The sequence below is a fragment of the Neofelis nebulosa genome, chromosome 15 (assembly GCF_028018385.1).
Source record: "Neofelis nebulosa isolate mNeoNeb1 chromosome 15, mNeoNeb1.pri, whole genome shotgun sequence".
Classification (NCBI taxonomy): domain Eukaryota; kingdom Metazoa; phylum Chordata; class Mammalia; order Carnivora; family Felidae; genus Neofelis; species Neofelis nebulosa.
This window is the reverse complement of record NC_080796.1, coordinates 54,502,445-54,514,883: the sequence shown is the minus strand read 5'-3', so window position 1 is coordinate 54,514,883 and position 12,439 is coordinate 54,502,445. Positions and strand designations below refer to the sequence as shown.

Below are 12,439 nucleotides of genomic sequence, written 5' to 3'. Positions count from 1 at the left end.
TAAAGCATCAACCCTTGATTTCAGCTCAGATTATGATCCCATGATTCCTGGGCTCAAGCCCATGTCAGCGCAGAGCCCTTTTGAGATTCTCTTATTCCTCTCTCTGCCCCTCCCTCAGCTTGCACACATGCTCTTTCTCTCTCTTTCTCTCTCTCTTTCTCTCTACCTCTCTGTCAAAGCAAACAAACAAACACTTAAGGGAAAAAAAATAAAAAATAAAACCTCATGTGACCTCAGGAAAATAAGTTAATTTCTCCAGGCTTCAATTTCTTCATCTGAATTTCTTCATCTGTGACATGAGGATAACAACCTCACAGAGTTGTTGCAAGGATTAAATAAACAATATATCTAAAGCACAATATCTGCTACCCAGTAAGAATGATAAATGTTGGCTACTGTTGGCATAGTTATCATTATAGTTCTTATTAAGAAGAGACACGCCTTGTCTTGTTGACCATTATATATACCTAGTACCTAATACCTAGCACAAAGTGCTCAATAACGACTTGTTTATTAAATGAATGAGTCAAACCGTTAAAAGTAGTTGGTAGAAATGGGTGTAGGATTACAAAGATATTCACTTTTATCACTGTGTATTTCTGTAGTTTAAGTTCTATCATAAAAAAACAACACAATAATGTTTTCTTAACCTGTAAAGTAAAAGCATGATAGTGTTAATTTCTCTAAAAACACTCAATTTTAAAAAGTTGGGAGGAAATGGAAAGAAGTAGTAAAAGAAAAAGGGAAAACAAGTTACTAAGTGGAATAGCAAAGCCTTGAGCTAAAGTGCAGTAATGAGAATTAGCACTTTTATTTTTCGACCTTTCTAAAGGTTAAACAGATTATCCTAAGCAATTTTTTGAGTCTCAGAAATAAGTGCAATTTTCAAACAAGTGCAATTATATTTAGCTTAGTTTTAAATATCAAACCTCTCTTACTTACTCTCTCAGTTTTCCAAACAATGGACCAGATAGATATACGGCGGCACCTAATACTAAACACTTCACTGTATGTCCTGGAACAGCCCTTGTGAAGTGTGGTCCATGGAACCCTGGGAATTCCTAAGACCCTTCTCAAGATGTTCATGAGCTCAAAATCATTTCTATAATAATTCAAAGACAGTCCTTGCCTACTTCCCTGCTTTCATATTTGCACTGATAGTAAAATAGCAACCAATGGTAGATAACACTGCTGGTATTTTAGCACCAATCTAGGCAGTGGCATTAAACTGTTTCACTGACACAGATACACAGTTTAAAAAAAAAAAAAAAAAAAGCCAATTTTATTGAAGACTGTCTTTAATGAAGCAGTAAAAGTTATTTTTATTAAATTCTGACCTTGGAGTACAAGTCTTTAACAGTCTATCAAATGAAATACGTAGCACAAATTAAAGCACCTTCTGCTGCAAACCAAAACATGCTAATCATTTCAAGGAAGGGCAGTGGTATGATTGTTTTGAGTTGTGAGTTAAGTTGGCTGCTTTTTTCTTGGAACGTCATTTTCACTTGAGAGCACAAATGGCAGACAAATACGGTTTTTCAGACAGGGCATGTGGCAGATATTTTTCTCAGAATTGTGTAAAATGAGTCTGTTACTTCAAGAAAAAAACCTGACAGTATTTATCGTCTTGATAAAATTTAAACTTTCAAGTGAAAACTAGAATTTGGTATGACTTAGATCCTCCATTGTGAGTTTAAAAGTTTCCTGATACTTAACAACTTTTCTAATTCTACAGATGGTAATATTAATACATGTGACTTGTTGATAAGGTATGTAAACAAATGTGGCAACATTCAGAAGATCTGTAGAAGTCGGTGAATATTTGAAATGACCAATGCACAACGTTGCTGAATGCTAAATGAGTATAAGATCCATTTGCAGAGAAAGATAAACCAAAAAAAATTTAATATAACAAAGAACAAAGTTCACTGATACTGTTTCAGATTTCACATTTAAAAAAGAAACATTTTTAGAGTTTTGATATAATATCAAAGAATAGAATTCCCTGAAAAAGATTATTAAAATACTCCTCCCTTTCCAACTACATATGTGTAAGACTGAATTTTCTTCATATACTTCAACCAAAACAGAACAAAACAAAAACACTGCAAGTAGGAGTATAAAGAAGTAGATAGGAGAATCTAGCTATGTACTATTAAGACAGACATTAGATTTGCAAAAACCATATTTACAATTTGCAAAATATTTACAATTTGCAAAAACAACATAAAATGCAAATGTAAAACTTCTTGCTAATTTTGTTTTGGTAAATGTGATTATATTTCATTAAAAAATGTGTTATTTATGTTATCATGTAATGCATTTGTCATTTTTAAATCAATTAATAAGTAACTCTCAAATGCCTTAGTCTTAATGTCTAATATAATAAATATTGATAAATATAATCCATATAAACAGAGAAGCTCTTGGAGACCTCAATAATTTTTAAGAATGTAAAGCGATCCTAAGGCAAAAAAGTTTGAGGACTACTATACAAAAGACACAAAAGTGAAATACAGTTCTTTTTATCAAAAGGATTGCTCTCAAGACTTCAGAGTATCCGAGGACCATACCTGCTTGGCAAAAAATATTGTGTCAAGTCTGGAGTCCTGAACTACAGAGCCTGCTGGTTCTTCTCCTGGCTGCCACTTGAAAAGAAAAATTAACCCATGAACTGGCCTACAAAAGAAAGTACAAATTAGTGACACCAAACCTTTCTTGTTTTTTAACACACAGTCAATACATCACATTTCAGTCAGTTACTTACCAAATATATTGCGAATGAAGTAAGTTTGAGAAATTTTTTAAAGGTTTCTATTGTTATTCATTGTCATTAAAATGTTGCCTAAGACAAGGCTAATAACCTTAAAATTACATCAGGTAAAACAGAATTATAATGAAAGGTTTATTCTCAAATCTGGATTTTCACTTCTACCTTGTATCACCTCTCTTAAAAACTGAAAATAAGAACATAGCAAAACTAAAAGAAGCAGTTAACCCTATACTAAATTCCAATATAGATGAATAAAGCCTACTCCTCGTCATATTCCAAGAATCCAACAACTTTCCCTCCAAAGAAAATTTCCCTAGTCCTCCATTTGCAATACAGAGTCCATTCTTACAGGCACAAGGTTGGGGATAAGAAGAGGCTCACAAGTCAGAAGCATGGGAGAAAGGAAGAAACTTCCTAGCATCTACATTTGGAATCTGAACTTTAACCTCACCAAGAAGCAAGGCGATAACACACAGACAAATTCTGAATTACTATTAATATATGTTATGTACTAAATATGCTTTGTAGACTAATCTAATATTCAGGTATTCACATTTTTAATGTGAAAATGTGTTCTGTCTTCTAGTCCTATTGATCTATAAGTGAATATTATAATAAATTAATCAACCATCTTGATATGGAATTACAGAGACTTAGTTTTTAATCCCTTGCAAGTTACTTATATGAGTCTCAGGTCTTGACTATGATATGAGAGTAATAATACCTCTCTCACAAGATGGAAAAAAGACTTAAGGAGATGACATATTCAGCCTACTGTAATCCAAGTAAAATAGACAACAATCTGCTTAAAGTACAGACATTATTTTTAACACAACTAAGATAATACTTACTTTAATTTTTCAAAATTCTCAGGCTCTAAACTCCATATTTCTTCTACTTGGGCTCCTCGGCAACCTGAAATAAGAAATTATTTCTTCAGAAAACAAAATAACTCATTTTTTCCTTCACCATTAAATAAAATATTAACTGAAAGGAATGTACATTTAGGGGCCATGAGACATGACAAATTAAAATGGTAAAACTGATAAAGCTCACAGACAAATCCTTTTAATTCCTTTACTATTTCCTAATTATTTATAATGGGAGTATATTACTTTTACAATTGAAAGAGGTTTCAAGTTTATTTTCACTGAAACACCACCCCGACTTCTCAGTCCCTCTCAATCTGTCTCTTTTACAATCCACTCTTTCTACTCAATTGCTGTTTCCCTTTTACTTACACTTTTTTTTTTAAGTGGTAATAAATAACTACCACTTACCAGTGACTTTCATATCACATATTTAGCTCTGACCCTTTCCCTAAATTCCAATTCTATACTTTTTAATTTATTTATTTAATTTTATTTTATTTTCAACTACCTCAGAGTCCGCCAAACATACCCTTCCTTAGGACAGTGGTTCCCAATCAGGGAAACTTTTCTTGTACCTTGCCTCCCTAAGAAAGGTTTTACAATGTCTGGAGACATTCGTCACAACTGTCACCAGTGGGAAGGCCTTGCATCTAGTGGACAGAGGCCAGAGATGCTAAACATCCTACACTGCACAAGACAGTCAAACAGCAAAGAATTATCTGGCCCAAAATGTCAACACTGCCAAGACTAAGACACCCTGCTCTAGTAGTACATATCAGAGGAACAGTATACTGGTTAAGAGGTTGGCCTCAAAAATGCCAGCGTTTGCATCCCAGCTCCTCCATTTGCTAGCTATATAACCAACCTCTCTGTTCCCATATTCATGGAGTTGTTGTGAGGAATAAATGAGATAATTTTGTATGCATGAGATACATTTAATACAGTGCCTGGCACACTCTAAGGGTTTACTAAATGTTAGCTAGTATCATCAAAATACAAAAAAACAGCCATATTTACCAGTGCCTTCTATATGTAAAGTGCTTTAAATGCATTTTCTCTAATCACTGCAAGGCAAGTATTATACAGAAGAGGGTTAGGGATGTTAAGTGGCTTGCCTAAATTCACTACAGCTAGTATATACAAAAAAAAAAAAAAAAAAAAAAAAACTAATTAAAATACACATCTGGTTCCAAAGTCTGGACAGTTTTTAATATTCCAGATTATTGTCAAGTAAAAGCTAGAGAAGCCTTTGGCCTATCTGGAAAAAAAAAAAAAAAAAAAAAGAAGTTACAAAAAAAAATGCAGTCAACCAACTACATGACCTGGGCATTCATACCATTCCAGGACTCAATTTGTTATATTCAGCAACTATCTATTAAGAATTCACTCTTGTATTAAAGATATATATACAAGGAGAGTTACTAGGCTGTTTGTAGTAGAAAACATGTTGATAGACATTTACATATAGGAAGCTGGGGGGAAAGAACTTACAAATGTAAACCTGTATTTATGAGCATTGAAAAGGGCACAAAAGGGCACTAATGCAATTGTTAATACTGGTTACTGCTATTGGAAATCAATTGTAAAAAGGCCAAACATTAAAACACAGTATACTAAAAGAACAAAAGTCCACTGCATAAAAGTGTCCCCAAATCTTTTGCACGGGTAGAATTTCAAGTGATGACGCCTGTTTAAACAACGTTAAGCTAAACAAACACACAACTTTTGGGGTACAAAAAACATACTACTCAACTCTTAATATCTATCTCCTTATATACATTCAGTATCTAATAATTCCCTTATGTACATTCAATTTCAAATAATGCATGGTATAGGAAAGAGAAGCAATGATTCAAGAGGCATGGTTCCAATCCGAGCACTGCCTTAAAGTTCTTAAATTTGAGCAAGAACATAATGTCCTGGAGCCTCACTTTCCTCATGTATAAAACAAGAATACTTCCTGCTTCATCCAATCCACACAATTCTTGTGAGGTATACATTATCAAACACTAAATACAAAGAATCACTTAATGCAGACTCCCTAACATATACTAAGTAAAAAGGTGGGTGTGGGAGAAGGCTTTAAAAAGTTAACAAAATGCTGGTATTTTACAAATACCTTTTATGTGCCAAGCATGGTACTAGGTCCTGGCATGGACAGAAAATAATAAACAATAGTCGCAATACTTAAGAACTTCACAACTAAGGGGAGCCTGGCTGGCTCGGTCAGTAGAGAATGTGACTCTTGATCTCAGGGTCCTGAATTCTAGCCCCTCGTAGTGGGTAGACTTTATTTAAAAATAAACAAAACAGGGGCGCCTGGGTGGCGCAGTCGGTTAAGCGTCCGACTTCGGCCAGGTCACGATCTCGCGGTCCGTGAGTTCGAGCCCCGCGTCAGGCTCTGGGCTGATGGCTCGGAGCCTGGAGCCTGTTTCCGATTCTGTGTCTCCCTCTCTCTCTGCCCCTCCCCCGTTCATGCTATGTCTCTCTCTGTCCCAAAAATAAATTAAAAAACGTTGAAAAAAAAAATTAAAAAAATAAATAAATAAAATAAAAATAAACAAAACATTGGGGCGCCTGGGTGGCTCAGTCGATTGAGCGTCCGACTTCAGCTCAGGGCATGATCTCGCGGTCCGTGAGTTCGAGCCCTGCGTCGGGCCCTGTGCTGACAGCTCAGAGCCTGGAGCCTGTTTCAGATTCTGTGTCTCCCTCTCTCTCTGACCCTCCCCCGTTCATGCTCTCTCTCTGTCTCAAAAATAAATAAACGTTAAAAAAAAAAAAAATTTTTTTAAATAAAGAATAAACAAAACAAAACTTCACAACCAGTAGGAAACAGGTATATACAACTCAAAGTGCAGCATGCATAACATGCCTATGAGAGGTACACCAGAGAGCTTTCTGGAAGTTAAGAAGCAGGAAGAGATCATTACTACCCTTGCTGATCAGAGCAACTTTCATGGATAGTTGAACTAGGTCTTAAACAGGATTAACATAGGATTTGTCATCCAAACCAGGACTCTGCTCCAAAATGAAAGGAAGTAATGAAATGAAAACGTTTGAGATATTTGTGTATTGACTAACACATTTGTATTATGATACTGGTGGCTCTGTAAAATAGTTCTATTCAAAAACTAAGTTCAAAAATAATTTTCTTTAAAATATACCTGGAGCTTTTCTCCTGAAGAAAGATAACTCTGGGAGGGCCCTCTGTTGCCAATGCTTTAAATTTAAATGTAATGCTATCTTCCAAAAGTTTTGACAATTTGTTATTCCCCTAACCTCACCAAATCTACGAGAAGTAAAGACATGGCCCTGGCTTCTACACCTCCTACAAAAAATAGTCCCAGATATCATCCCTAACCATGTCATTCAATGGTACGGACAAATGTCATTTACTTAGCGATGTCACCAAGTAGGAAAATCTGCATTGTGGACAATCACCCCAAAAACAAGGACTAGACTCAAATATTTGTGAACCCCAAACTGGAGAGCTGTTAATTTGTATCCCTAATGAGAAGGCTCCATTTTGGGGTCCTCAACAATTATAAGCAATACTTGCTTCTAAGCATACTAGATGCACTCTCATAAGTATACTTCGACTTTCTGTATGAAAGCCAAGCATTAACTTGCCTCTCTCCTCCAAACAAGGGAACATGTACCTCAGGAGAACTCCTAACAGAGCTTCATGTCAAGGAAACACTATATTGGCACCAAAAGTCATTCAGATTTGTCTCAACTCCTGGGCCAGAGTTGTTGTGAATGATGGAATTCTGCAAGACTCCCTCCTGGCAAGCCCAGGAGGAGTCTGTGCAATTACTACCTATACCTGAGTTATGGCCTTCAGCCAAGATGAAAGGTCAAAACAAAAACTTAAGGAGAAAGCCACTGCTTTCTAATGTAAACACAATAAGAGATAAATTAAACAGATTCGGTACCAGCTCTGTGGGTCAGGTCAGATTAATCAGAGAAGCTGAAGGGATGGCATGTTTGGGGTAGAAAGGAAAAATGGATTTTATTGGGAGACAACTCTCAATGAGTTTCTTCTGTTTCTGCTTATCTTCTGGGAGGAGTTCTGGACTATCTTTTCAAGGATGTTATTTCAATAAACAGACTTGAAAGATAGATAATGTCTCCCCCTGGTGCAAAGACAAGACTTACTTGCTGTCCATAGTATCTTCCTAAAGCCAAAGGCTGAGCAGGTTTGCTAGCAGCCTCTTTAATAAAATTGGAAGTTCCCTAAACTCAGGGTTCCTTAGCTATGACACAGACCCATGTGTGCAACATCCACCTCTATCTACTGCCACTCCCATGAATTTATAGGACAATGGATCCAATGCAAATGTGAATCTCCTGTTGCCTACTGTGCCAAGGCTAATACATAATACAGTCTTTTATCCTTTTATCAATATATCAATAATACAATCCTTTATAATATAAACAGGCTAACTTGTTAGCTGGCAAACAGGTTATAATATAATAGTACATATTTCTTAACAGATGTTGGATTTTATCAAATGCTTTTTGTGTCTATTAAGATAATCATATAGGGGCGCCTGGGTGGCTCAGTCGGTTGAGCGTCCAACTTTGGCTCAGGTCATGATCTTGTGGTCCGTGAGTTCGAGCCCCGCGTCGGGCTCTGTGCTGACAGTTCAGAGCCTGGAGCCTGCTTCCAATTCTGTGTCTCCCTCTCTCTCTGCCCCTAATCCACTGGCATTCTGTCTCTGTCTCTCTCAAAAATAAATAAACATTAAAAAATTTAAAAAAAAAAAGATAATCATACAGTTTTTTGGGTTTTTTTGTGTGTGTTACTTGGGTGAATCACATTGAATCCCAAATATTAAACCAACACTGAATTCCTAGGATAAACCCCACTCAGTCATGACATATTGTCCACTTAATAGATTATTAGATTTGATTTACTAAAATTCTGTTTCGAATTTTTGCATTTATGGAGTGCCTGAGTTGTTCAGTCAGTTAAGCATCCAACTTTGGCTCAGGTCATCATCTCATGCCTCAAGGGTTTGAGCCCACATCCGGCTCTGTGCTGACAGCTCAAAGCCTGGAGCCTGCTCTGATTCGGTCTACCTTTCCCCACTCATGCTCTATCTGTCTCTCTCTCTCTCTCTCTCTCTCTCTCTCTCAAAAATAAATAAACATCAAAAAAATATATATTTTTAAGAATTTTTGCATTTATGTTGATGATGGAGTTAGGTCTGTAGTTTCCTTTTCTTGTAATGTCTTTTCTGTATTGGGTGTTAGGATAATGATGGCCCTCAGAGAATATTGGGAAATATTCCTTCCTCTCCATTTTTTCTGGGAAAAGTTTGTATAAAATTGGTATTACTTAATCCTTAAATATTTGAAATAATATACCAGTGAAGCAATTTTGGCTACAGTTCTCTTTGTGGGAAGATTTTAAGTTACAATTTCAATTTATTTACTAAAGTAAGGCTATACTGGTTATCCATTTCTTCTTATACAAGCTTTGGTAATTTATGTCTTTAAAGATATTTATACATTTCACCCAAGTTGTCAAATTGATTGGCATAATAATGTTTAGAATATTCCCTTATAATCTTTTTTAATCTACAGAATCCATAGTGGTATCATCTTACTCCTAATATTGGTCATTGTGTCTCCTCTACTTTTTCTTTCCCTTTCTTTTTTTTATTTTTTTTATTTTTAAGATTTTATTTTTAAGAAATCTCCATACCCAACATGGGGCTTGAACTTACAACCCTGAGACCATGAGTTGCATGCTCTACTGGGGCACCTGGGTCACTCAGTGGGTTGAGTGTCTGACTTCAGCTAAAAGTCATGATCTCATGGTTGGTGAGTTCAAGCCCCACACTGGGCTAGCTGCTGTCAGCCTGTCAGCACAGAGCCAGCTTCGGATCCTCTGTCCTCCTCTCTCTGCCCCTTCCTGGCTTGCATTCTGCCAAAAATAAATAAATATTTAAAAGAGTTTCATGCTCTACCAACTGAGCCAGCCAGGTGCCCTTTTCCTCTCTTTTTTCTGACCAGGCTGACTTGGGGTTTGTCCATTTTATTGATCTTTGACAAACCAGCTTTTAGTTTCATTGATTTTCTCCACTACTTTTCTTTTCTGTTTCACTAATTTCAACTCTGATCTTTATTATTTCCTTTCATCTGCTTACTTCAGATTTCATTTGCTCTTTTTTCTAGTTTCTTGAAATGAAAGCTGGGGTCATTGATTTGTTATGGAAAAGTAAATGCAGTCCCTGCTATTCCATCCTGGCTAGAAACAGAAGTTTATAGCTTCATATAGACCTATATGACATATATATAGACATATATAGACCATCATAGTTTGTTTTGGTGCATTCATGAATTATGTATGTGCCACACCAATTAAAAGTATGTGTCTGCTCCATCAGTTTCTTAATAAGGATTTTGTTTTATCATGATGCTATAGTCCACTAAAATTTGTATTTATATATTCACTGACTCCACAAATAATTTCCCTTCCAATGAACTACCTTTTAAAATAAATTTACATTTGCATTCAGAACACAGTAAGATTGTCCACTTTTGAAAGAATGAACTTCAAAAAACTTTTTTAAAGCCAAGAACTGGCTAAGAAAAAAATGGAAATCATTGAAATACACTTGTTTTTCTCTTTGAAACTATCTGATGATGATATACAACTACCATCATTTAACTTTTTGCAACATTTTTCTGCTAATGTGGCCAATCCATTAATAGCAATTACTTTTAATTTGTGGTAGTGTAAGAAGACGCAGTTACATATTCTTTTATGCATGACTTTTATAATCATTTTCAATTCTAAGTTTTCTATACGTATGGGACTGAAGCAATAACTGTTAATGGAGTGGACTAATTTAAAAACAAACTTGCCTAGTATAGTATTTCTTAAAGTTAACTTTACTATGTCATAATAGCTAAGGTTTTAAAGGTAAGTTTTATGGCTAAACCTACAGACATCTCAAACTCAATGTCCAAAACTGAATTTTCTCATCCATCAAGCTTGTTCTCTTATACTTCACCTGCCAGTCAAGCTAGAAACTATGGAGTCATTTTCCCCTTTTCCCCTACATCCAGTCAGTCAGCATTCCTATCGATTTAAATATAGCAAAATTATTGCAATTACCTCCTCCTCTTTAACCTATTAGTTTATGTCAAGCTAATCACCTGACTCCAACCATTTTAAGAGACTTCTAGCTTCTCTGGCTTCATTCCACTCCACCCTGCACACTACACTTGGTAAACCTTTTTTAATTATAAAAATGTCATTTCAGCATTCCAATATCTTTGACAGTTAAGTCCCCAGTAACCACAGGGCAATCCAAACTATACAACTCAGCAAACAATCTAGCCTCAGTTTACTTTTCAACTTCAGATTGAAATATTCCTCTGGTCTGTCACATACATTTTTAGTCACTTTGCTAGGTGTTTCCTATGCCATATACTTTAACATTACTACTGTTTATGTTTTTCCTTCTGCCTGTGCTCTTCCATGACCTGTGTTCCCGTTACATTTTGTACACACTCTAACACAGCAATTAATACACCATATTAGTTGGAGTGTCAGATCTTTAGAGGAGCACTCGTGGTTCATTCACAATGAAAATTCCCAAACCCTCCCAGTGTGCCTAAGAACATACGCTTGATAGGTAAACATACGTAGGTAAACAAACGTAGGTAAACATATGCTTGATAAATTATATTCCAAACATTCAGCTATGTACGATAGTATCTATATCAACGTTTAATTTTCATCTCCAGTACAAGTTTTAACATAATAGCTAGAATTAATAATACTTGGAAAAAAAAAAAAAACGTAGCCATAAAAATAAACTTACTGCCCAAAGAAAAGGATGGGAACAAGAAGGGCAGGAAAGGATAAAAAGTCAAATATGCTGACTATTTAGGATGTAAGACAAGGAACACAGCCAGAAAAAAAAGCTGAGGAAAGCATGTGGCCTCTGGTCTAGAGCACTAGCTCAAGAAACCACTTTACCGGAAGCCAAAAAACGATCAGGGAGAATAACCAGCGAAGTGGCTCGTCAGTCCCACGCAGTGAGCCTGTGGGAACATCCGCAGAACTAATCACACACTCAAGGTGGTCGGCTTTGAGTAACTAGAATCTCGGGTTCCTGCGCGGCTTGGGCCATATACCCTACCGTGGAGGAGGCACACCCTAGGTTTTCTTGCAGAACTGATGGCCCGAGACGTGCACCTGGGCACACCTGCCGGGTATAGGGAGCGCTCCGCAGAAGAGCGATGGTAGAAAGGGAAAGATACACACGGAAGGGCGGGGGCGGGGGGAAGCGCTCCAGTCAATTAAACAAGTAACTGACTGCCAAGTCCTGATACGACAGTGCACAAGGCAGATACGATCCCTGCCCTCGTGATGTGGAATCACTGCGGAAACGCGACTGCCCAGGACTGAGACGGGGACGAGAGCCCTCCGCGATCCAGGTTTCCAAAGTCGCTTCCCTTCAGACGCGAGGCGGCGGTGACCGCAGAGAACCACTCTATGCCCAGCCTGGGCCTCCTCCCGTGACCCCCGGCCCAGGACGGTCCCCTTGGCTCTCACCGAATCCTTTAATGAGCTCGGTGAAGACCCCGGGGTCGCTTTCCATGAGGCACCACTCCCCGGCATTGCCCGTCATGGCCCCGGCCACACACCGCCCCGCTCCACCTAAGGCTCTGGCCGCCCCCCGCACCAGCTGCCGCCGGGCACTGATCTCGGCAAACCCGCCGCTGAGCTCGTCAACCCCACGTCACCCCGCCTACTTCCCGACAGCCT

The 12,439-nt window shown here is 37.4% G+C and overlaps 1 protein-coding gene across 4 annotated transcripts in view; it reads right to left on the bottom strand.

Annotated features, from left to right (window-relative positions):
- UCHL5 (ubiquitin C-terminal hydrolase L5) overlaps nt 1-12,439 on the bottom strand; it is a 42,298-nt gene that overhangs the window by 29,163 nt on the left and 696 nt on the right. For 2 of the 4 annotated variants that reach the window (XM_058701445.1, XM_058701447.1), the window contains exons 1-3: nt 12,227-12,424; nt 3,625-3,688; nt 2,574-2,679 (exon numbers count right to left, since the gene is read on the bottom strand). In XM_058701445.1, the coding sequence (XP_058557428.1) occupies nt 2,574-2,679; nt 3,625-3,688; nt 12,227-12,302 (246 nt within the window). In that variant the 5' untranslated portion in view covers nt 12,303-12,424. Of the gene's footprint in view, nt 1-2,573; nt 2,680-3,624; nt 3,689-12,226; nt 12,425-12,439 lie in introns of those variants that run through there. The other 2 variants (XM_058701443.1, XM_058701444.1) reach the window with 1 other exon arrangement.